The sequence below is a fragment of the Dermacentor variabilis genome, chromosome 10 (assembly GCF_050947875.1).
Source record: "Dermacentor variabilis isolate Ectoservices chromosome 10, ASM5094787v1, whole genome shotgun sequence".
NCBI classification, from domain to species: Eukaryota; Metazoa; Arthropoda; class Arachnida; order Ixodida; family Ixodidae; genus Dermacentor; species Dermacentor variabilis.
Genome location: NC_134577.1, coordinates 19,513,961 through 19,538,627, shown reverse-complemented (window position 1 = coordinate 19,538,627; position 24,667 = coordinate 19,513,961). Strand labels below are relative to the sequence as shown.

The 24,667-nt window shown below is 46.1% G+C and overlaps 1 protein-coding gene across 1 annotated transcript; it reads right to left on the bottom strand.

The window, feature by feature from the left end:
- Window positions 1–1,624: 1,624 nt before the first annotated feature.
- On the bottom strand, window positions 1,625–24,317 carry LOC142559800 (vitellogenin-6-like). Its single transcript, XM_075671461.1, has 16 exons — window positions 24,291–24,317; window positions 23,094–23,258; window positions 22,213–22,413; window positions 20,003–20,220; window positions 18,894–19,000; window positions 18,197–18,340; window positions 13,641–13,860; window positions 13,183–13,480; window positions 11,554–11,760; window positions 11,199–11,462; window positions 9,692–9,829; window positions 8,728–8,970; window positions 7,471–7,771; window positions 5,986–6,143; window positions 2,960–3,199; window positions 1,625–1,830 (listed from the first exon to the last, which is right to left on the bottom strand). Exons 1-16 carry the CDS (start codon window positions 24,315–24,317, stop codon window positions 1,666–1,668), a joined length of 3,096 nt encoding a protein of 1,031 aa, XP_075527576.1. The 3' UTR covers window positions 1,625–1,665.
- Window positions 24,318–24,667: the final 350 nt, after the last annotated feature.

The window sequence follows — 24,667 nt, the reverse complement described above, 5'->3', positions numbered from 1 at the left end:
AGGCGCTGTTGGGTACTGCACCACATCCTTTCTATGAGAAGGACAGCGGCGGAACTATTTCAGAGGTGGAGGCTGGCATGGTGGTGATGGAGGGCCAAGGGAGATTTAGCTCCTCATCCCGCATTAGATGTTTAGGTGTTTCTCTCTTGCCCCTCCTCTCCAGACAGCACTGGACAGACGGACTGACGGGAAACCACGAGAACTCTTCCAAGCAAACGCAGCTCGCTTCGTAAGAAAGAGGGCCCCGCCGGGGTGGCGGGGGTTCCCGTTTTGCAGCTCGACAAGCTGTCCCCAAATGATCCGGCTAAACGCATGCTGGTACATTAGGCGGGGGGCTCCGTCTGCTCGTTCTGGTTTTCTCGCTTCATACATGTCGCTCGAAGTTCCGTTGCCCAAGGTTCCATATACTAAGCAGGTTAGAATAAATGGGCCCCCTTCTCCTACTGTCCGAGGTGAGGCCCTGGGCTGCAGCCCCCTTAGCACCCCCTCCCCCCCCCCCCCCCCCCTAATCCAGCGCTGTACCCACTATTGGGGTTCGGCCAAGAAATGGATACGTGGAGCGCAGCGGTGTCATTTCGTATTGATTGATCGTTAGCGCGTGATAGAAGACGATGACGACGGTGACCCGCACATCACCAAAAGTGTTACGTGAAGTTTTGCATATGGGAAAGATAGGATGCCGGGTTGTGTAAGCCACCGAGAAATTTGACGTCGATCCGAGAATTTCTTGACGTGCTTTTACTTTATTTCTTGACGTGTTTTTACCTTTTGTGCAATCGGCAACTTTCGGTACCATGTATTGGTCACACCGCCGCTGGATTTCCGCGAAATGGGGCGTATAACGCTTTCGCATTAAAATGGCATTTTTTTCCCCTTTAGTCCTTGTCCTCAATTAAATTGGCATGTCCTGTATGGGACCCTTTTTACAGCGTACATATCAATGCTCTTGAGCACATACAATGTCTAGCTGCAAAGTTTGTCTTAGGGAAATTCGACCGGTATGCAAGCGTTAGAAAAGTAAAAAAGAAACAGAAAATCTCGGTTGGATTTCTCTACCACAGCGGCGTAAGAATCAGCTCTTTCATTTATTATACCCCAATACATCGAAAATTTCTTCCAGGACGTATCTTTATTCCCCGAATCATGTTTCATCACGCAAAGATCACGTATGTCAGGTTGGGCCGTATCATTCCATGATACAGCTGTATAGGTATTCATATTATCCATGGGCCGTAGTAGACGGAATTAATTTGTTAGAGGAATTAGTGGAGGGCAAGAATTTTAATTTGTTTTACATGCAGTTGCCCCCTTAAATAATGCTATAGTGACGGTGCGGGACTTTGAAAAAAAAAGAAGAGACAAAAATAAATAAAGAATACAGAATAAACTGCTTCAAACGATTATAAATTAGAAGTTGCTCCAGAAATTGCAATAAGAGGAAGCTGTAGCTCGAGTAATACCTTGTCATAGCCAATAACGTCTATTCTCTACATCTACGTCTACTTTAGCATGGTTGATGTTCTTCTTGTGGCCTCAACATGTGGCCATGCTGGAAGTAATGAAAAGGCACACACAACAAGGTACAAATCGTTGGAGAAAGCGTTTCCTTTTGTCTTCTTACTTTTTGAGGGAGTAAAAACGCCGACTACATAATTTAGGGTTCCATTATTGGGACGGTGGCCTGCAGTCTGAGCTGGGCACCACGTAACTCTTGGCAAACTCCAGAGTGTTATTGTGCAAATGGCTGCCGGCACCGAACAGCTCGTGGTTCCTGTCCAGGTTGTAGTCACCGCACAGGCCACACAGCTTGCCGCGGTAGAACGGAGCGACCTGCAAGAGTTCGAGGACGTAGCGAAGAAAGAGCGCGACTTAGAAGAAAGATGAAGGCTGCAGAGCGTGACGTCACGAAGATGTGGCGAAGCTGAGGTCGGCAATTTTTTTTTTTCACCAAATGTTTCCCGTTTCAACTGCAGCCTCAAATGAAAATTGTATTCCCTCAAATTGGCATAATTTCACCTTCTCTCGCTCAAGTGCAAGGACTATCATTCAAGTCTGTTCAGCGCGCTGGTGTACGAATGTGAGTTTTGTACCAGTGACGAATTTTTCCACGGTCTTACTATTTTGATCCCGAAATTGCCAAACGCATTTTTTTCATACGCCGAGTTCGATTCCCAGAAATGCTTATTGAAGAGAACGAAATTTAACGCGAAAACCACACTTAACACGTTTTATTAAAATTCTAATTGTGAATAGCTCAGCAAACCAATTACCAAAAAATACTGACCATGGTAATCAAATTTGTTACTCGATTAACGTTTAGTTGTTTATTTGGTAGCAATGCACTCTTGATGGCTAGAAATAGAGATGATAAAGTTGTTCCATTTTTTTTGTAAATGTGAAATTGGTATAGAGTCCAGATGATCCAAGGTGGCTGGAAAATTGGTGTAAGAAGACCAGAGTACACCGGCCTGAGTGACAGTTTAGGGTCCTTCTGGGCATCCCAACGTATGCACGCAGTTCTCCCTCTCACTAGTGATGTCATTACGCAGAAGATGACAACGTGAGAGCAGGACATCGCTACGCTTTGACACTTGCTCCCTCTCGCTCAGTCGCCTCCTGTGCTGCTACTTGTTGTGAAGGCAGATATAGTGACACACCAGACGATCGAGCAAGCCGGAGTGAGTGTCAAACCGTGGCGATGTCCTGGTCTCACGTGACAGACCTTCTGCGTCGTGACGTCACCACATGGTCACATCCTGATAAAAGAAACCGGAAATTGGCTGTAGAAAAGCTAATAATCAGGAATAAATAATCGCTCTCTGAGGCTTTTAAGCATTTTGTCTGGATATTCTAGCTGCAGCACCTTTACTAAATGCAAAAAAAAAAAGAAGAGTTGGAAGTATCTTCTCCCTGCTGCTTTTAAAAAAACGTAGCTTTACATAATAAAGTGTATACAAACCTGGACGAAGAGCATGTTTCCATTGAAGACCAAGTAGACGCCGTACGATTCGGACACAAGCGCGAACCACGTTTTCTCAGATTTCACGATTCTGAAGAGTTCCGCGTCGTGGTAAGTGTGCCTGTAGGGCCTCTCAGGCGTTGTCTCCATGGTTGTACCGTCGACGCTCACTACTAGGCTGGAGTCTTCAGTTCCAGGCAGTATTTCTACCTTGGTCGTGTCTATGAAGACCTTAAGCGCCTGCGAGGTACGATGCATATAAGTTGGCTCTGGGATATGCAGTCGGCAAGTAATTAATGCTGAACCGCTTAGCGTTACATAAGGGGTGCCTATTTTTACCGAAATAAAAAAAAAAAACCACCTCTGACAGATAGCGTGTTTGTCGTCCTCGCCCGAGAAATCCAAATACGTAATTGCATAACTAACAAATATTCACTATTTAAGTTCTAAAATAATTAAATCACAGCACGTATTGCAATTTACGAATTGTAGTCGGTGAGCTTGCAAGGGATAATAACTTGTAACGACTTCTAGAAATTGCACGGCTATCGAGATGTGCGCCGTGAACGTGGCGATAAATATGCACTACGGTTATATTCTCATTTTAACAGACTCTCGGTTTATGCACTGCAGCACGAAAGTAGCTAGAATGCCCATAAATTTCGTCGCACACTTTGCAAAATGAACATCTGGAAGCTAGTGTCATCCAGAAAATTCGTTATAAGTGGATACGCCTCGCGAACTCATCGGATACAATTCGTAGATTGAAATACTTGCCGTAAAGTGATTAATAATAATGATAATAAAAAAGGTGATTACTCGATTATGCATTTCGATTTTTCGTGCAACAGATGTGCGCCTCACAGTGTAAATAGAATTATGCTATATGCTACAGGCGATTTACAAAAAAAATTATGATCTAAAACAAAATTAACAACCAGTATATGCCTTACGTAAAAGCAACGATCAGTCACATCGCAGTCGTTCGAGCGTATGCCTAACACCTCTGGGGTACACGTTTCCTTCAGCCAATATGCGTGTTCTCCGATGGACCTGCAGAGTTACCACTAGACATCAAAAAGCCATTCGCCGCGTTGGCACAGGGGCTATGGCGATCTGCTGTTGCGTACGAGGTCATGCGTTCGATTTCCGCGGCGGCCGTATTTCAGTGGCGCGAAATGCAAGAACGCTCGTGTACTTAGGCCTATAGGTGCAAGTTATAAAAAGTTGGGAGGTGATTCGACATCTAGTTGAAGTCGACGAAAGACAATTTCTTTCTTCTAGACGAGTTGGGGCTAAGCAGTTATCGTCATCATCGCCATCATCATCATCATAATCGTCATCACCAGTATCATCTTCATCGATCATCATCATCGGCTTTGCCCTTTTCTAGACTGCGCCATCTTTGGGATCAGCCCAAGAAATAGGTTAGAAACACCCATACCCGAAACGGAAAAGGCGTAGTACTTTGCCAAGGAAGACATTGTCTTGAACGACGAAGGTGTTAAAAATGAACACACAACCTTCCACTACAATGTACCTCACAGTCCCACTGTTGTTTTGGGGCGTTGAACCTTATGACTGAATCATTCGAAAAGCCTGGTGAATTGTCAAAGTCGGCTTCGCGCAAACTCCTTAATAACCCATATTCATTAGTGAGTGGTTAAGGGGCGCTTCTCGCTGTTTGTAGTCTCACGAGTCAGTTGTTTCGCAAGCTTGGTTTGTCTAATTGTAGAAGCAACGCCATTGTATTCGAACCTCCGACTAGATGATGATGATGAAAAACTTTATTTATCCCTCTTTAAAGGGAAGGGGGCAATGGAATAGAGGGTGGGGGAGGAACTACTTGAAGTAGGCCTCCTTTATCCTCTCAGCCCACTCCAGGATGGCCTCCTGAAGATCGGGCCTGGAGCTGCGCAAGGCAGCCTCCCACTGCTCCTCACTAGATATTAATTGCTTGAGGAAAGGGGGAAGGGGGTGCTTAGGGCACCTCCACATGATATGGTTGAGGAACTTTCCTTATTGGAGGGACTTGCAGCGTCAACCAGAAAATCTCTTCACCGATTTTATCATGTTTTATGATATCCTGGCTAATGGTTATGCTTAAACTTCGGCATTTAGAACCCTGTGACTTTGTTTAATTGTGTGACCACTTATGCAGCGTACGTGTTTTTATTGACGGGGTAAATTTCTTTCTTTGAAATCAACTGGCCTGCCCGCAGATGTTCATGCTAATTTGGTGCTGCGCTCTCGTTAAATTAGATAAATAAATGAGCAAAAGTACGCGTACCACCGGCTCGAAGGAGATTTTGAATGAAGGAGAATTTGAATTTATTTACAATTCAGAGGCACAAAGGGAAATTGACACGTAGACTGGAAATTTCTCAACCTCATGTTCAGACAGCAGTCCTCACTCTCAAGTTACTTTCGCTGACCGAGAAACGGACCGCGACATTCACAGACATTCGCAAACAGACATTCACAGACCGCGCTGACACCATGCTATAGTTAATTTAGGTAGTAAGCGAATGTTTACAAGATGGTATTCTACTCCGGCGGCTGCTACGTATGGTGCGGCCGCGCGAGCCCTGTCTTCAATATGATGCACAATGCGGATGTGTAGGCGCACCGAGGGCTGATAGCTTCGTGTGCGCTACAGTACTCATCTGTTTGTGCGTTACCCGAGTTCATATAGTAAACGTCACTGTAAATTTTTAATGTATCCATATACGTTTTTTATATCAGTCCAGATACGTAATTTTCTGACAGGCTGGTTGTCCCTGGCCCTCCCCTCTCCCTCTCATTCTCTGTCGTCTTGCCGTTTCCCTGCCTCCCGATGACCTAAACGGCAACGCCGCACCACATTTCCCGCTATGATCCTTAGGAAAATTTTGTTTCGCACTTCGGTTAAATTTGCAGAAATATATTTTTTTTCGCTGAGTCCGAGATAATCGTCCCGAAATGCCTTCATTCGGCTCAGTGAACATATGTTTTTTTTTTTTGCCACGAAACGTTGCTGCATTTACCTTGGTGAGCGTAGGGTTGTTGGTAGCCCTAGCCAAGACGAGGAACCGCTTGTTCTGTGAGCAGTCGCGGCTTACCACCGCGTAGCAGTCTGTCTGGGGCAGTTCAATCACGGTACCATCGAAGGTGCGCACACTTAAGGACTGTAGGTCACAGTATCCTGCGCGACGACATGGGCATAAAAGAAGCGGCCACATCATCACATTAGAAACGCAGTTTGCATATTCAGTTTGGATTTCACTTACTGAATATTTAGTATTTCTCTAGGTATAATCAGCGTCTGTATCCGACCGAAACCAGCTTCTTAATCAATATAGATGTATAAATTACCTTTAAAAGACTACCTTCATTGGTTTCGTTGTAATGGGATTGTATACTAGAAGCGAAAATCACTGTCAATGTTTCATTTTCGAATTTCTCACTGGAATCCCAGGGCCAGTACGTCAGTGTGGCGCGACGGATTGCAAGTTGATTGTTTTTCGCATGTCGGCCGCGGCGGTTCGGTGAAAGTTCTGTAGCCTTCCGGAGTTCAATCTTTGGCTCCTTGAGAATACGAAGTAAATTTCTATCGATATCAAATGATCTAAACCTAAGGAAATAGCCTCAAAATCTATAATACCAGGGCGAGCAGCTGCAGGAATTGCGAGGGGACGTCGCCCCTCGCCTTTCGCTTTTGCGTCTTTTCTAGCGCACCAAGCGTTCTCTCGCGGTAAAAGTGGCTTTGCTTTGGTGATGTGGTAGGGTAATTTAATAACACCCTAAAAAATATTTTTCCACTTAGGGGCACGACGCGAAAAGCGCAATGCGCCGATTTATTTGCACGAGCGCGAATGGGGTCAGAGACAATCGTAAGTGGCAGCGCCATGCAATAGCTTCGTTTCAGTCGGTGGCTATATTTCTGACGGTGCCATTGACATACCAAGAGGGGCTGAGATTTTGGACGTGGTGCTTTTTCAGTTGCTACGGCTAAAGTTGGCCGTTCTTATCGAAAAGCGCTGAAACGAACTGGGGAGGTATTCTGTATACGAGTCCACCTAGTGGACTGTCCATTTCGGCCGTTCCTGATTGGCTAGGGCCGCTCATCTCCTCGTCGCTCGTATAGCTGCGTCCAGTCAGCATCGGTCGAAATGGGCAGTCCACTAGGTGGACTCTTATGGAATACTACCCCTAGTCTTCAAACGACGATGTCGATGAGAAGAATAACGTGATGACAAAAACGATGGCATTGACCGCGTCACGATAGCGACCGAGAAGTTTTGACACCGCAGTGAAGATGGCAATGACAAGGACTGGAACAACGCCTATCAAAGTACGACTGACGCGCGAAGTCCGATGGCGCGACGGCTGAAATGTAGATAGACCCAGGATGGGATTCTTGCTGTGGAGGAGGTGAGTCCTCTGGCAATTGCTACACTGACAGTTAACAGAACGCCATTAAAATTGCTTAAGTATTCTTAACGCCCATCGGTGTAGCAAGCGTAACTAACCATGCTTGTACAGCGAAGAGTAATATTCCATGTTCGTGTGTCCCATCTCGGCAAAGACCCTGGGTTCAAGCACGTGGGTCAACAATGGCACGCCGTGGTACTCGACAGTGTGGCCATCCTCACGGGTGACTGTAATGTCGCTGACCAGCGTCTCTTTGGGGTCCCTCCAAGGAACTTGCGACACCACGTGAAGTTTGCCATTCTTGCCCTTGACGTTGAGGCGCAGCACACGCAGGAGGGGGTCCTCCGGTGGGTGAAGCGCAGGGTACAGCGCTTGAAACGGAAACAAGTCCCTGTACAGCTGAATGAGAGAGAAAAAAAGCAAACTCGACCATCAGGTATTGTCTTTACCTGGCTGGGCTCACGAGGCTCTTGACCTTTACCTGGCTGGGCTGGGCTCTTAACAGAAAAATGACACTTGGCTTCTTTCTAATGCGCTGAAAAATGCGCAATGAAGCGAATTGAGAATGCAGCACATATCACTGGGCTCTAACCTAACGAAGCTAGCACGGAGCAGCAAAGATTGATAAAAGAAGCCGCAGTGTACTTTCTCGGTGAATATATGCCAAATCGCTGTAGAAGGAGTGTAACGCCACAGCTTCCGCTAGTATTCTTATTATGAGACTGTATGGGCTAGAGAACAGTCGGCCGGGAAGAAAACGTTCGGTTAGGCCTCATAAGCACTGCATGTCGGGCGAGTTGGTACATGACTATAAACTGGTCGCCAACAAGCCATAGGCTGAAAAAAAATCAAAGAAAGGAGTGTATTGCCACTGGCATGGGAAGTGGCTGCGCTACAGGCATTGCGGGAGCACTCCGGCTCTTCAATGATCTCAGTATTGTAGGTAAAGCTGGAACAGAAGCTGCAGACGAGTTCTCCTTGTTTATTGCTGATAAAGATGGAGTTGGATTTCTTTGTTAGTAATGCTTGCGGATTTCTTCATTTTGTTTGTCGCTGTGGGGATGTGAGTGCCACATGGTTTGCACTACAGTGCACACGCTCGTTTTGTCGTTGTATATTTCTCGTGGCCATTTGTAAGTGTATAGCGTCTTTTCTGTACACTTCTGCCTTTTTTCCAGCGGTCTTTCAGTCTGCCTTACTGACAAACAGTTCGTAGTTACAGCTACGGCGCCTGGCGTTAGCGTGGAGGTAGTAAATGTCGTGCTTCATTGAGGGCTACACGATACGAGTCCTTCACAGCTTGGGACTTCTTGCAGCGCCAGCTAAATCGAAAGGAGGTGAAGGTTCCTACTTACTGGCTTGTAGTTGGCGTACTCTACGTCGGCCGTGAACTTTCCTAAGCGACTGGAGTGGCGGAGCAGCTTAAAGCAGTCGACACTGAATTCGATGCCGTTCTCTTGGCTAGCTTTGCATTTCCGGGCTAATTTCTGCAAGAAGCCGTTGCTGAGGTGTCCCCTGCCGAGTGGCGTTCCTTGCACTGCTGCAGTGAGTTGCCTTTCATCGTCGTCCGTGTGCGTAAACTTTCCTTTGATGGTGATCTGTTGGGGCAGGCAAAAATGCGAAGGGCGACACATGATGAGAGAGCTCTTGGGATGCTTCAATTCGAGTCCATTCCTCACTGCTTCGAGAAATTTCGTCCCGAAAGGATGCATGCTTTTGTTCCGCGCATTTTTCAATGGCCGTATACAAAGCTGACCGGCGAAATTAGACATGCATTTTAATTCCTATTAAGTGAGTGAAAGGTCATCGCTGGTGACCGCAATTCTTTGCATTGGGGAGTCTGAGTAGACCACTAACGGGATAAACAGCGGTACTTCACGTCACGTCAGTGCAGCGTAACGGTTGTCATCAGGACCACGGAACGCTCGTCGGAATCCCTGAAGCCTGTTGGTCGCCTGGAACTCAGTGCTAACCCATAAATTATGCGCCCACCGTCGTTAGTGTGTTTCGAAAGATGCCCCTCTGGTGGGCGTTCGAGTCAGTCTTGCGTACGAATTGTAGCCACTACTGTTATCAACAAACGTAACGCGTGCTTGAAGCGTAAAATTTTCTGATAAGCGTGGTCCTGATGAGGCTCAGGGCAGCTGCTTGAAAAACCGTATATTCGGAAGCATAGAGACTATACACTGCCAAACCTGTAGAGTCGCACCAGGATGACACTAAGCAACTGCAACGCGTTGGCTACTGGGAGCGGTCAGCAGAACGTAGCCACCGTGTACAGGAGGTAATTAGCTGCACTGAGGACAGCGTTTTGCTTACCCGTGACTGCCCTTCGCAACTGCTTCCGTAACGAAGGTCGAGACTGGCATTGACTTGCTGACCCTGGTAGAATGTCGGCAGGTTGTGAAACCTCGACCAGTCCGGCTTCGGAAAATTCGTTGAGACGTCGACGCAGACCTGCGCAATGCAAGATGGAATTTGTGTCTAGTATCTTCTCTTCGTCATACAGAACCGCTTTTGCCGTCATCGATACCAGTAACGAAATAGCTAATATCAATGTCATCAATCACATTAGGCAATATTCGGGCTTATTTTATTTAGAGTCAGTCAGTGTGTAGATAAAGACACAAGTATGTCCGTGCACTGACACTGTTTTCAAAACTGCGCAAGCGTGACGTACCGCTTGACACTAGTCGTACTGATCAGCACTTGAAAATAATGGACCGCGATAATAGTACACGAAACCACCTAACCTATCGGAAGTGCGGTAAAAGGGAGCAAAAACTTTCTGTTGCAGAATGGCTTCGCAAACTCCACTGGGCTGGTGACTTCTGTTTCCTGAGAACAATATCGTATGCGATTAATTTTTTAATAGGCAAGCAATTGATCGCTGCCTCGCTACGCGTTTCCAAACGTCTTAAACCGGCTGCGTAAATGCTACCATAGGCTATATGTTTCTTCCCTATTGCGAAGCTCCCAGATGCGAGAAAGAAAAATCGGAGGACACTTAAGCACTTCTTATTAGTCGTGAATGCAAAAGCATCAATGTCCAATTGAACACTGCTGAGCGGTCCTTTGAGTTGAACTCACTCGCGGCCGAGCGAGCGCGTTGAGAGGCTTGGCACGTTTTGTTTTGGCCTTAGCGAGGCGCTGTCCGAGTGCAGGCGAGGGCTTTCGCGGATGAGGAACGCGCGGTTAACACAGGCTTCCGATAGCGAGCGCGACGGTGATATAAGTATATTTCGCATAAGTATGTTCAGGTATCCATTCTCACGTGCTGTCCATCGATTAGACGGCCTTTGATCCTTCATCCGGAGACTTGCGTGGTGGTGCCCTATTACGTTAGCTTGTTAACCAAAATTCTTCTCCCCCGAAAGTAATATTGACAGAGGTTAGAATATCTTGCTTGGTACAGGGGCACGGCATTAGGTGCGTGATGCTACGTGCTTCTCTGTCGTGAATACCTAAAACGATCATTTCTGGCTTCACCAACGCGGTAAGGTATTTAAAAAAATTTTTAGCCTGCAATGATAATTCTTATTTGGCTTGTTGATACTTGAACAAAAGCGTACGCTGTGAAGTAAAAACATAATTTTCATATGCAGGAAATCCTCAGTGAGTCCGCGTACTTCAATATATGAACGGAAACAGCAAAAAAAAAAAAAAAACGCTGCGAATCACTGCTGCACGAATGATTCACACCGTCCTTGGGGTTTGTCCCTCTCTACGATTAGGCTCTTATTTCGCCGTCCGTTTATAACGAATTCGTTGCTGAACTAAACAGAATTACATCGAAACCACAATACAGATGCAAGTTTATGCTGACCTTCAACCCTTCCTTTTCCGCTTTGCTGAACGGAGTTCGTTCGTAGAAGAGCTGCAGCTTCTGGTTGAACAGGTCGTGGTCGAAGGAATACCTCAGCTCGGCGGTTGTTTTGCGTTCTTTGGCTTCGCCTTTGAGGTTTACATCAACATTTACCACGTGGGTAGCCGGCAATCCCGGTTCATCGCCTATTTGGTCGTGAGCGTTGAAGTGGCTGTTGCGTGCTTCGCCGGACTCGAAGAATTTGTACGAAATGTCTACGTCTACCTGCATGAACGAAAAATAGTTGTCTTTACTCAGTTTCCATGGGCTAGAGGAATAGAGTTTGTCCAGCAAGAAACTCCGAACGTAAACGCACCTCTTTGGTTGGGCCTTCGGCAGCGGGCTTGAGGTATATCTTGACATCACGAGGATGCCAGTTGGGGTTGATCGTGACGTAGTAGAGCTGCTCGCGCCCCGTCGTATTCCAGAAGTCGCGGAGACCTCGTTGTAGGCCCTTACTGAGTAAGTGGCCTTTGACGGCCAGATTGACACCGTAGGCTTCGTCGAAATACTTGCGATCAAACTGCATGACGCAGAAAGGTAATTAAAGACACGAAAATCATCATCACGGGAATAGCATGAATCTATACGTAAAATTCATTTCAGAAAAACAGTTTCGCAGTTGAAGAACAAATTGTCCCGCTGCGGGGATCGAACGCGGCCGGGCTCGCACCTTTTCAGGGGCTTTACCATCTACCTAGCCACGGCGCTTGCAGATCACAGGGCGTGGGCAAACTAATCGACAAGTCTAAGAAGAGGGACAGCGAATAAGGCCTATGAGTTCTATTAAAGGCAATTAAAGCCCTCCATTTTAACGGTATATCAATAGATGGAGCTTGTAACCCAGATTAAATTAGAGACACGTGTTAACTCCTGGCAGTAGAAGGATGTAGTAATATATGCACTGAGAAACAGCTCAGCCCAGTTTCTCATTTACTTCTGAATTTTCTTTTTAAGGTTTTAAGGCGCCGTTCTGCTTTGGTACTTTGTTTTGGGCTGAAGATGACGCTATTCACCGGCGATATCCGGATCACATTCCTTGACGTTAGCATTACGACTTGTTCGGATTGTTGATTAATACTTTTTGAAATGAAAAATCTGCGAAAGAAAAAACGAATAAAAGAATGAACAGACAGGAAAGAACGGCGCAGAAAGCAGGGGCCAACTACAGAAGAAATATAACGTATCAGTACTTGCCTTTTCCAGTTCAAGAAGTTAGCACCGTCCATAAGCTTAACTTAAAATACTTGTGAATCAACGTACAGTGGTAAGCTAAATTGCATCCTAACTCATGCCTACATAAAAATATCGTTCTTCAATGAATAATGACGCACAAATGAAGAGAAGACAAACTTACAGTACACATTTGAAGTCAAAGCACATTAGCAGATTTCTTTTTCGTTCACAACTGTCGCACTCTTCTAAATACATAGAATGCAATGATTTATACGCTAATATACAGAAGTAAAGTATTAGCGTTCCACTAGGCCTTTAAAGGCGGCAGCTGCTGTTCTTATTGGGCTTATGCATATGATTCTGCAGTCGCAGACAACTTTTTGCGTAAATGAAGGGAAAGCTAAGGGGGCAAGGCACGCGCAGGTAAGAACGCTCCTAAATATAGTGCCACAATCTCATTCGCGTTATTTTAAACTGAAGAAGAATTGTTAAGCAAACGGATTCTTTAGACAGCAAAGTAAGGCAATATACATTACTGATCGTAAAATCTGACTTGTTTTTCTGCTTTCCTCTTTCGGGTTTAGGCAAAAAGCAAAACCGTCGAACTTGATGAACGCTACGCTGATTCAGTGCCACTTCCAACCAGCCAGAAGGGCTGTCAAACGCTGCCGGACTACTTAGCGCAGAAACACGCCTTCAGAAGCTTCTCACTATGCACCTTTCCCGCCAGTGACACAGGAAGTGGCCGTGAAGTCGAACGTTCTCTCACCTGAGTTAGTTCTTCGGGTTTGTACAGGGGCTTCCGCATGTTCAGCAAATCGTCTAAATTGACAGAGACTCTCGTTTCGAAGGGCACGTTGAACGTGAAGGGATGGAAGTAGTGGTTGGCCACGTTCCACGGCAAGTGCACCGGGCGACGCAGGCTCAGCTTGCCCTCCGCGGCATTCAGGGTGGCCTTCAGGTCGAGAGGCCACGAGATCACGGTTCTGGCGTCGTAGCTGGCACCGACGGTTGCATTGGTGAAGGACAGCGGAAGGGCGAACATCTGGTACGACCGGGTCTCGTACCTGGGCCCAGTGATGGGAGAAATGAGCACCACACGATAGTCCTTTGGTGCAGGATCTCTGAGGCAGCGTAAGATGCGTGCTTCGTGGCCTGCGTCGTTGAAGCTACACGAATAGTACTGCGCCGATTTTAACAAGAGAGAGAGAGAGACTTCGAGCTCACAAGTAGTGTCCCTTAACGTTGAAGTTCATCTCCCCGTTGTCTCCATTCATGATGTCATTAGGGCTCTGGCGATTGGCGTAGATGAAGTCCGCCTGCTTGTGGTCGAAGGACAGTGGGATGCCCAGCTCGGTGGGCATCAAGAACGTCCAGTCTTGGGTCAAGGAGAAAACCTTCCGGCCCCCGCTGCCCGCGGGTTTCTCGGCTGCTTTGTCTGGTGTCACTGCGATACGGCATGCGTGTTCCACACATGAGCAGCTGATTCATTCTGTCGAAAACGTGATTCTGGTTCTCTAGCAGAGAGTTCGCGAGATAAACCGGTGGCAATATAGACCCATGCAAGAAGTGGATTTTCCAATATTAGCCCTAGACGGTCCACGGGTAAAAAAAATTGACCGTGCGGCGTTATAGCACCAGAATTCCACGGCACCAAAATTGGAGTCAAACCTTCGACCATTGGTGGGAGTCGTACCCACGAACATTGGTGTAAATTACAGCCAAGTTAATTAAACACAGTTAATTAGCACATCGTTAATTATTGCACTTTAAACTCACGACATTTTGTGTTAATTAAGGCGAGTATAATTAAGGGTCAATTAATGAAGGTAAAATTAAGGCACTCGAAGACATTGTGTTTGGTGGCAGTCGAGCTCTCGACCTTTAAAATTTGCCGGATTTTCCGCCTCATGAGCCACAGAATGCTCTCGCATTAAAAGAAGTAAACTGAAAACAACTAATAGGAAGTAACAACACATTCGAATGAGAATGTAAAGTAATTTAACTAATGTTTCGTGAGCGTGCAGGCTTTCACCTTCATCTTCTTTAGCTAATGCTAAAGTGACTGTCATATTACTTTGTTCCGGCAATACCTATATTTAATAATTTCCACTGCACTGGTGCCTGAGTCACGGGAAAATGCCCGAAGCTCCTAGCACCGCGGTAGAAGAGCAAAGCTGCGAACTACCGAATATGTAACCAAAACGTGGCCCCTTCCTATGGTACAAAGTACTTTGCACACAATAAAGCAGCAGACTGCATTATTTCAAGTGCAGCTAATAAACAGCCCAGTAGTAGCACGCAGGACGAGTTGACACTGTTTCAGCTTAAAGGGACACTAAAGCGAAACAATAAATCAGTTTAGACTAATGAAGCATTGTTTGAGATCCTTTCAGGCTGTCATTTCAAAAAAATTGTTTGATTATTAGATGAGAAAATGAAGGTCGAAGTATCAGTATTTGACTTTCGCGCCGAAACCCCAGCTCCGGTACGTCATCAAGACATCAGGGATTCCAAAGTACGTTTTCGCGTTTGGGCCGCGTTGGCTGAATAAAGGTTTGCGAAACTTGCCTTGTTTAATATTTGGTTTCTTTAGAACACAATGTATTCAATCTGTACCGCTATATATAATTAGTAGGCCCTAGAAGATGCCATAAAACTCCATGACGTCACAGCACCCAGGGGCGGAAACTTAAGTAGGCGTCGCCACCCGTATTTCGTTCTTGCGCTTTTTCTGGCTTACCAAACGTCTTATCGTTGTAAGAGTGGTGTTTTTGGTGTTGTAGAACGGTAATTTACTGATGCAGAAGAAATCATTTCTCACTTTAGTGTCCCTTTAATAGAAGGCGCTAGAAAACGAGGGACCATTAGGATAAGGCATGTGGGACACATGCGTCGACTACAAGTGAGTATTTACGGTAAAAAGCGAATGTACATAAGGCAAATGTAGAAACCATGCGCGCGCTGAACCCGGATATCGCCTTCATAACTTCTCTACCTTACATATGACATGAAATACGGCGGGAAAACTACCAATGCAACTTTACGCTTTGCGTATAGGTAACAGATTTACACGGCTGTTACTACTTAGTGGCGAACTGCATCGCATATACAAAACAGCGAGCACACAACCACATACACAAAATTGCAGACAATCTAGAAGATGCAATTTTGATTGCCTCATGCATTTAAGCAGGGATGAAGCTTGTTCTATAAAGTCAATCAACAAAGAATAAATGTTTATTAAATTAGGAACCTGTCATCTTAAACTTCAGTGGCATAGTTTGTTCTTGTTCGCATTCGAGCAAATGACCTGGCTAAAAGAGTATGTAGTGCCAGTGTATGTAAAAAAAAAAGTTGTCGATTTGGACGAAAGGCTGCAGCCCCGTGGCTATATTTTGAACGGCCGACTTTGCAATACTGTGAAACAATTAATGGCTATAAAATTGGCGGCGCATCCAACCTTCGGAGATGATTCACGAACTAATTCGATTAGCAATCTGTGGCATGAGGGGAGTGCAACTTGTGATGCTTTTATATGTAATGATTATTATAAAAGCCGGCAAATACCAAGTGACAATAGCCCCTAACACTTACCCAGGGACCCAAGATGGCGTCAAAAATGTTGATTAAGTACGGTAAATGCCCAGTGTCACGTACCCCTTGAACAACTTGGTCTCACGATAGATTTCGAACCCGGTCCTCTCAGCTTAGTAGCCCCGATGCTCTACCCATTAGACCATAGATTACCCAGTGTCCCAAGTTGCCGTGGAAAAGATTAGATGGACACTGAGTTGAAGTATCCTAAAATTGCTAATCGCATTAATAAAAAAACGGACAGTAGAAATGATTGTGTGTCCATGCGTCGATTATCGTAGGGAAGGCATTATAGGTTTGCAGGTTTGCACAGAGCACATGATTGGCGGCTCTTTTCTGTGTTAACGCTCAGACGTACAGTTAGGTGGCTGGCAGGAATGAATCTTTGAGCTTCGCGGATGTCTAGCACTAGAGTAGGCGTCTCAGCGGATTAGTTCATCGTTTGCCTTGTGCCTCTTACCTTTTGACTTCAATACGTCCAAGAGAGACTCATCGAATTCCCATGTGTCGATCGTCTGCCCAAACAAGGACAGGCTAAGTCGAGCATACGCCGGGTCGTACTCACGGACGGCGATTGGCAGCTGCGCAGTGCGATTAAAAGATGTATACACGCAGATAATATAATGTGTTAGGAGCGGCACATTCGCACACGCGTGAAAAGAAAATGTTTGCTCCACATTTTCGCAATAGATGCGACTGGAAGAAATAATTCGGACTCAATGTGAGAAATCGCTTCGTGTGTTTTTCTCTAACGAAAGACTGATCGCAAGCAGCATCGTAACTTGGCGCATTTGCATTCGGGAGGTCAAACAACACATCGTCATCAAAATAGAGATTACGAGCAACAGATTACCCCCACCCCCCGTCTCCTCGCCTTTACGCTGAGAAACTGTCTTCCCTTCGGCTTTACTGTCGACGATAATGACTTCCATTTTCTTTCTGGTCAATCAAGCAAGGAGCAAATCCAGCGCAGTCGCAAGACTGGTCTGTGCGCGGGTTTCCTTGCAGACGTAACTTGCCGCCGATTGCAAATGTGGTCAATTTCGTTGCTGTTTGTAGTTATGGGGAACAAGGACTTCTGCTCCGACCTTTCGCAGCGTTGAAAGGTCATGCAGGCCAGACGATATCCAAATACTGGAGGCATTGGTGTTGTGTCATAAATTACAACACACATACAAAAAACGAGGAAGAGAATCAAAATAGCGCGCAGTGAAAGTACACATTGTAGTCGATAGTGGATAGTCTGCTTTGAACCCTTGTTTGTGTTCAATATCCGTCATGTTTTCCCACTTCGAGCTGCCGAAACGACGTGGTCGCACATCCTGGCAGTCGTTTTAGTCATTTTCGCACTTGCCTGGCAATTCCTGGGTTAGATGGAAGGGATCTTGCAGGGTCTACATGGCCATATACCTTGAAAGTCCCTAAATTTCAACTGATTCGCGCTCTGTGCTGGGCCTCAAATCAACCTATGCAAACTTTTTAAGGCACGAAAGATCTGTGAATACATTTTTACTGAGCTTCGTGGGGTGGGGGTCATAATTTCTAGGGACATAAGAGGTAAACACTGGCCGAGGAAAGCAATGAGATGGAGGGAATACTGTATGAGCGAGAATGTAGGTAAGTTTAGTCCCGTTGCGTCTAAACATGTTCAAGAAGAAAAAAAAACAAGAAAAAGGAGGAGCAGTGAGAGGATGGCCAGGCAGTAGTTAGTACGGCCCTGCTGTCTTAGTTTTTCTTATTTTTTAACCCTAACACATTATCCCTTGGGAACTTCTACGTCTTGATCTGAATCATAACCCTGCATTTAAGAAATTTCCTGCATTCAACACTCCACCTCGATTGAAGAAAATTGATGGCAGCATCGCCCCGCGGCAAAAGCGGTCACCGCTCTTCGATGACACTTCATGACGATTCTTGGGGAGCGTAGCAACTTGCTCAGTCTGCAGGCGGTGTTGTGCTCAGCTGAGTGGAGTGAAACATGAGCTTTGATTCGAGGATAGTTGGAGAATACGCGGGCAAGAGTTGTATGTACAGAGGTTACAGAGTACCACTTACGGCATCATCGATATGTCTTCTCTCATCCACCGACGCGTCTCGCGGAAACCGACGGCGGCCCATGAAGTTCCATATGTTCTTTGTTGATCCTGGCTGTGGCCCAACGAGGCGGTTCAGCAGTTTGTCCATACCCCAGCTCTCGAACGAGACGGCCATTGTGTCGTGCGTGTGTCCGGCCATGTAGTCCTTCATGTTGACTTGCAGGTTGCGGGGCAGATAGCTGTCGCGCGAACGGATAATCTCGATCTGGGTCATGCTGCCGTAGTCGTATTTGCCTGCGTCGAAGACAGGTGTGGTCGATCAAGCGATGTATTTAGGTCCAACGTTTCGACAAGGACCGTTATCTTCGTCTGGGCATCAACTGTTTCCCTGGCAACTGTTGAGCGCAACAATTGCTGCATGGATGTTGCCCTGACGAAGATAAATTTCCTCTTCGAAACGTTGGCTTCAAAGACGTCCAGTGTTCGATCACTCCTGATTATTTCAAGTCTTCAGCTTCGCGTAAACGCTTTGTGAATAGAAGTGGTTTATGAATTGTAGCGCAAAAGGACACGGGCAAGAAAAAACGAAAAACTAGGGACGAGAACATCGCTACCACTTTTCCTCGTTTACGACTCATATTGCGCTGTAATTAGTGCATCTGTTCCACCTGGCCTGATACTCTAGTCTTGAACGGACGTGAGTGTCAAGATTTCAGCAGTACTGTGGCCAAGAGTATAGAGCCTCGCATGCGCGCCGTTGCAATCTCAGAGGCCGCATATGTGAAGAACTACATAAACAAGGTGTAGAGGTCGTGTAGGCGAAAGTAAGGGGCCGAGTGATGCTTACGGTTGTAGCCCGAAGAGACGAACATCTGGGATGAGGATCCGTCGATGGGCTCTTTGAACCGCGAGTGGTTGTCCCACAAAGGCAGCACGTAGCGCAAGTGCTGAGAGCTGCGTAAGAAGGCGGAATATCAGCTCATTTCCTGCAGAAAACACTAAATACGTTACTATTTCCGGAGGGTTCTGCAATAGGTTGTTTCATTCCTGAACAAAAAAGGTGGATAATAGGAAAGTGGAGTAATAAAGAAAGGAAAGTAAGGAAATCGGAAAGGACGCATAATACGGAAGCTATCGAAAATCGGGATTAAAAAGGAATGTAAAGGTTCACATCATTATGGGAATACTTGAGTAAGAACACTGTCCACTGTCTGATTTACCACATGCTATCCAGCAAAGCATAAGATTAAGGCCAGAATTAAAGTGAGAATTAGAACTGGAAATAAGGTCATCAGTTTTTTTTATCATTTTGCTCCGTGACCACTCTTCGCCAAACATGCCATCAGATCTGTGCCTCTATTGAAAGATGCACCTGGGTTAAATAATAGTGGACCTCACGCTGCCATGTTCAATATACCTCTGCTGGCATTAGCACCAAGTTCGCCGAATTAAAAAAAATCTGCCTCAAAAATTTTGAAGCACATACCTAAACTCTAAGCTGTGGGTCACGTAATCAGTTCGCTTAAAATGTTATTGTGAAGACTGAAACACCCATACGAATGCGGGAACTTGAAGCCTCTCCTTGTTATTTTGTTCTCTAGAAGATCGCGCTTAAGAGTAACGGCGGTTTCCACTCCTTCTGTAACTTTCAGTGTCCTTCAATAGCCTTTTCTTACTTCCTGTGATTACCAATGTGATTATGACCCCTATGATTGTAGCGACTTGGCGATCACATTTCCAGCATCTAGAAGGTGTCGCATCCAGGGAGGAAGCAAGCGCTTGGTGTGCCTACTTCCTAATCCTACAACGTGTCTGATCTGTTTGGGAGGCACCACATGAATGCGCGCAATTGTTCCAATCACTGATACTTGCACATAAGCCACCGTGCAATGAGTTAAAGAACACACAGCAAACAGCACACCTTAACTCGAACCCGTGAGGTGGTGTGGGACTCACATTTCGCGGTGGCAAGGGTACTCGGACTCGGCCAGGGAACGGAACGCGCTGGTGACAAATGCCACGACCTGGTCGCTGGGTTCGGTGATCATCTCGAGCCCAATGTGGCGCAATATGTACAGCTCGGGGTCGGTCTCCAGAACCACGAGGAAGGCGGCGATACGTATCTCGCTCGGCTCGCTGGTGTTGTGAAACACGGGCATGGCGGCAGAGCGAGCCTGAAAAGTTTCACAGGAAGGCGACAAACGTCTAAACATTGGTGCGAAGGACCTGCAGCGCGCACGCAAGACGTAGGGCATGGGCAGAATAACGAACGAGAGCGCGCCCAACTTTGATTTCTATGTAGCACCGAGTAGCCATTTCATTGAAGTTGGAGTATCGACCAGTCTGCCACATCGGTGACACGGGAGGCACGTCGCGTGAGTTTCTTGTATCCTTCGCGTTTTGACTCCCTGTATTGGCAAGCATAGATTGTAAGGCGTGCACCGATGAATAACTGTTTCAGCCGTGGTTCAGGTACCCAAGCATCGCTGGAAGCGAATACAACGTACATATGGCGCAATACCAGTGTCCGCCACATGTAGGTACGAAGTACAACCAATATGACTCCATTTTAATTGTATATTGCAAACTTTCCGAGGTGCTATGGTACTCCAAGCTGTAGTGGTAGCTTCGCGCTCTTTATGGAAGATGTGAAAATGCGAGCTGTCTTTTTACGTCAGTACACACTGACATCGGTACGTACCGCTCTCCAAGAGGTTAATAAACTAACGGGAGCGTCGACAGACACGATGGCCCGCGCCGGGTTGTGGAGCTCAGCTACAGAAATACGCATGTCCTACTGTCGTTGCTCGGCTGTTCAGGTGGGCTTCCTAAGCCTATGCAGCTTATCCGTTTCCAACGCAAACAGAAAGGCGTCACCTGGTTTTCAACGTGCTCAATGGGTACAACGACCTATGCCCATGAACAACACACTTATTGCAAAGACGCGCGTTAATGGCGCTCCAAAAATCTTCGGACGAGCGACATTCTTGTAAAATATTGAGCAGAGCAATTATCTAAGGCAAGTTCTCTGTATGTACTTATGTTGGTTGAGCTTTCGTGAATTCCGTGCCTGTATACGTGTGCCTTCTTGTGAACCTAATTCCTGTTTTATTATGTGCCCTGACTTTAGTGTAGTTATGCGACTGGAACTGTAGGAACTTTGTGTTTCTGTATTCTTTTCTTATGTCCTCGCTTTCTAGTTGGTCTGACATGACTCTAAGAATGAGTTCATGACGTACTCCTATTAGTAAACTTTGAATTTGAGGGGGATCTTATGTAAGCTTTTTCAACAGTCTATGGACTTTATTATTCGAGCATCTCAATGTGAAAGAATTAGCCGGCGCCAATTAAAGACGCCATCTCCTAAGCATCATATATATAAACGTGTGAGAACGGCGGATAATCATATAACCAGCAGATCTATGCCGTGTTGACTGGAAGGGCCTATCACACGATATTCGGTCAACAGGGCACTCTATGCGCATGCGACTACATTCACGGCTTTCGCAGATGCATGCCTTGACACGGCGATGGCGGACGTGCCGGTTAATTGACACTCGCACTGCCTTATTAAAGTGTCGGGAAACTGTACCGGGCGGTGCACTGTTCAAGGATGCTCTATAATGGGTGGCTGTCACGGTACTGAAGCTCTAACTCTAAGTGCTGGCTGAATCAATGTCAATACACTGCACAGATGTATAGCAAGCTGTCAATGACACCAACCGTAAGTAATGTGCTTAAAAACTGGGCGATTTAACATATGCCAGAGGGAAAAAAATCCCGTTCGAGTCTATGTGAAAGGTTCACCTAGTATTTGAGCAAATTTGAATTTCGGTATTCATGCGTTTATTTTCTTTTTTGAAGAAACATTTGAATCTTACTTCTGGGAATGCTGCACTTTAGCTATTCAACAAGAAAGCAGGGATAGTTTTTGACATTCCGCGGTGTAGCTTAAGCGGGATTCAGACGATGGGGCAGACTGGCTCAGTTACGGTGCAGACGAGCGGCGGCGGGGCTGAGCGGCAAGTAATCGCGCCGACAGCGTCATATCTCTGCGACGTCCTTTCCTGCGGCATGATTTCACGGCTCTGAGCCACGTCATGCTCATGCGTGGACATAATCAGTGATATGTCCAGTCCTATGTAAATCCAACTTAAGCTGCTTACCAATACGGGTTGGCGCTTGGCTGCCTGCCTGAGGGCCCACAGGGCGGCCATTCTCTTTTCCTCGCTGGCGTGCCATTTGGGACGTATGAAACGCTCCAGGTACTCGACGGCCTTGCGTGTGCCTAGGTTTCCCGCCACGCTCAAGAACACTGTGCTCTGGTGGTGCGTCTCGTGTTCTACGTCTCCTGGCGTCACTGAGTACTACAATAGAAATAAATGATTAGTAGAGATGCTATTTGCCGGCACAGCAAGACATTTGTTTCTTTGCTAAGTTAAGACGGATAAGTAGGCCGAGCAGCGTTCAAGAAAACACGTACAAAGGAAGGACACGTAAAGCATGGACAGACACACATGTTCCGTGACACATGTCAGCTAGGTATATATTTCTATCACGCCTGTTTTTGGGTTTGTAAAATACCACTATGTTCTTTGAAATCTACGCTGCCTATACTTACCAAATGAGGGAACTAGCCGCAATCACATATTTATTGTAAGACGCAAACGGGCAGGGTTAGTCGCTTTGGGTATTTCGACTTATGTACAGCGCTGAAACAAGCGGAAACGCGCACCATGAAGCAGGCTGGACGGATGCTGAAGATCAAGTTTTGCTAACACACAGACTGTGCTGTTGTTGACCGGTACTGGCGGTGTGCTAGTAAAACCAGTTGATGTTAGCGACCGTCTTATCTTCATGATGCGAATTTTTTGTTTTGTTATTGCTGTAAACGTGCCAAACAGTGTTCCTTCACCGCACTGTCATTCATGTTGAACGCCATCTGGCTCGCAATTCTACAGTTACAAACTTAGTGCTACGTCGCGAGCGATCGCGTCAGCTGTGTTTACTCGAAGTGCGAGAGCTTTAGGTATTGCGGGAGGCTCACGTTAAAGAAGCGCGAGACAATCTCAGGGTTGCAGGTGCCTTTGTCCTCCTCGAGGTCTTCTTTAGCGTGCTGGCACCCGGAGCCGCCGGCTATAGCGCTGGCGGCGAGCTTGCAGGAAGACCAGGTCCTGCGGTGGCTCTTGACGGCCTGAGACTTGCACGAATCCTGGAATAAGGCGACAAATCACGAAACGACGGGTCTCGGGGGGTTAAGGTCGTTAGGCGTGAGGCCAGTGGTAAGGATGGACGCTGGATAATAAAGGGACACTGACGACTAAAATTATTCGCGGTGTATTAGTAACGCGCTTTTGAAGAATTAAAGAAGAAGCCCACCCTGGGCGAATGGCCTGAACCCACGGATTCCTGAACTGGTGGTGCTCCCCACCTAGGGCAATGATTCCCGCCTGCTTATTTCTTTAATAAAGTTTGTTACTACTGCCGTGAAAACAAGCTTCGTAACTTAAGAAAGGCGAAAAACATTGTAAAGCACAAAAGGCGATAGAATACTGGCTGGACCACGTTGAAGTTCTCACAGCAGCTCACTGTGGCGTGATTAATGTTTATGGTGTCTGCTCTTGTCCAGTTAAGCTTTTATAGATGAAATTAGTTTGTGTTGTGTTTAACAAACAAAGAAAGAGCTTAGCATGCTTAAATAACTTTTACTAAGCCAGAAGTTCCTGCAGGACACCAAGCTCGATGAGCGGCTCTAGCCAGGAAACTGTCTCATATACATAAAAACTCAACACTTCTCTTATCATCATCATCCATCCCAGTAATTTCACTCCCCTCCCCTCTTCCCCAGTAGAGAGTAGCAGACTAGAGCGCACTAGCTCAGGTCGACTTCTCTGTCTTTCCTGTCAATGAATTCTATTCTATATATTTACTAAGCCAGAACGGTCCAAACATGATATTATTTAGAATCCGTTATGTCACAATGATGTTAACGGCTATTAAGCATTGTCTTGAAATTAAAATAAATTGAACTGTGTCTATAATATTATTTTCTCATGATCAACTTATTACCTCGAATGAAAAGAAAATAGGATTTTGAAAGAGTTATTTATCAATGAAAACTGGCTGAGTGTTTTTCTTTAGCGCCCTTTTAACTCACACTCGTTGCAGGCAAGAGCAGCGCCAGGAACGATGAACGATAGTGATGTAAATGAATTCAATGCTTTTGATACACTTCAACTTCTACCAAAATGCCATCCGAGAAGGGTAACATAAGCTAACTTGTTCTGTAGCTAGTCGGGCAAACGCTTCATGAAGCCATTGTCACGCAAATAAAAATGAACGCAAAGAACGCAAGGGCGGACACCACGGGTGTCTGTGGTGTCCGGCCTTGTGGTGTCCGGTCTTTTATTGTTTGTGTTCGTTTTTTAGTTTCGCCACAGTGGCTTGATAAAACTATTGAAGTAAATTTGAGTTAAGTTTCCTGGGGCTTACTGTGAATCCCTACCGTTTTTTCTCTTTCGCAGTGTTTGGCCGAGGCTTCGTAAAAAATGCGGGCGTAATCTCAAGCACTCACAGTCAAGAAGCTTGCTTTAGAACATACCCTGGACGATAGCCACCAAT

Coding starts and splice junctions, on each gene's coding strand:
- LOC142559800 (XM_075671461.1), bottom strand. CDS start 24,317: ATGTTACCCTTCTCGGATGGCATTTTG. Junction 22,414..23,093: donor TTGTCTCGCGCTTCTTTAAC/GTGAGCCTCCCG, acceptor TTTCTATTGTAG/TACTCAGTGACGCCAGGAGA. Junction 7,772..8,727: donor AGTACGCCAACTACAAGCCA/GTAAGTAGGAAC, acceptor TCTCTCATTCAG/CTGTACAGGGACTTGTTTCC.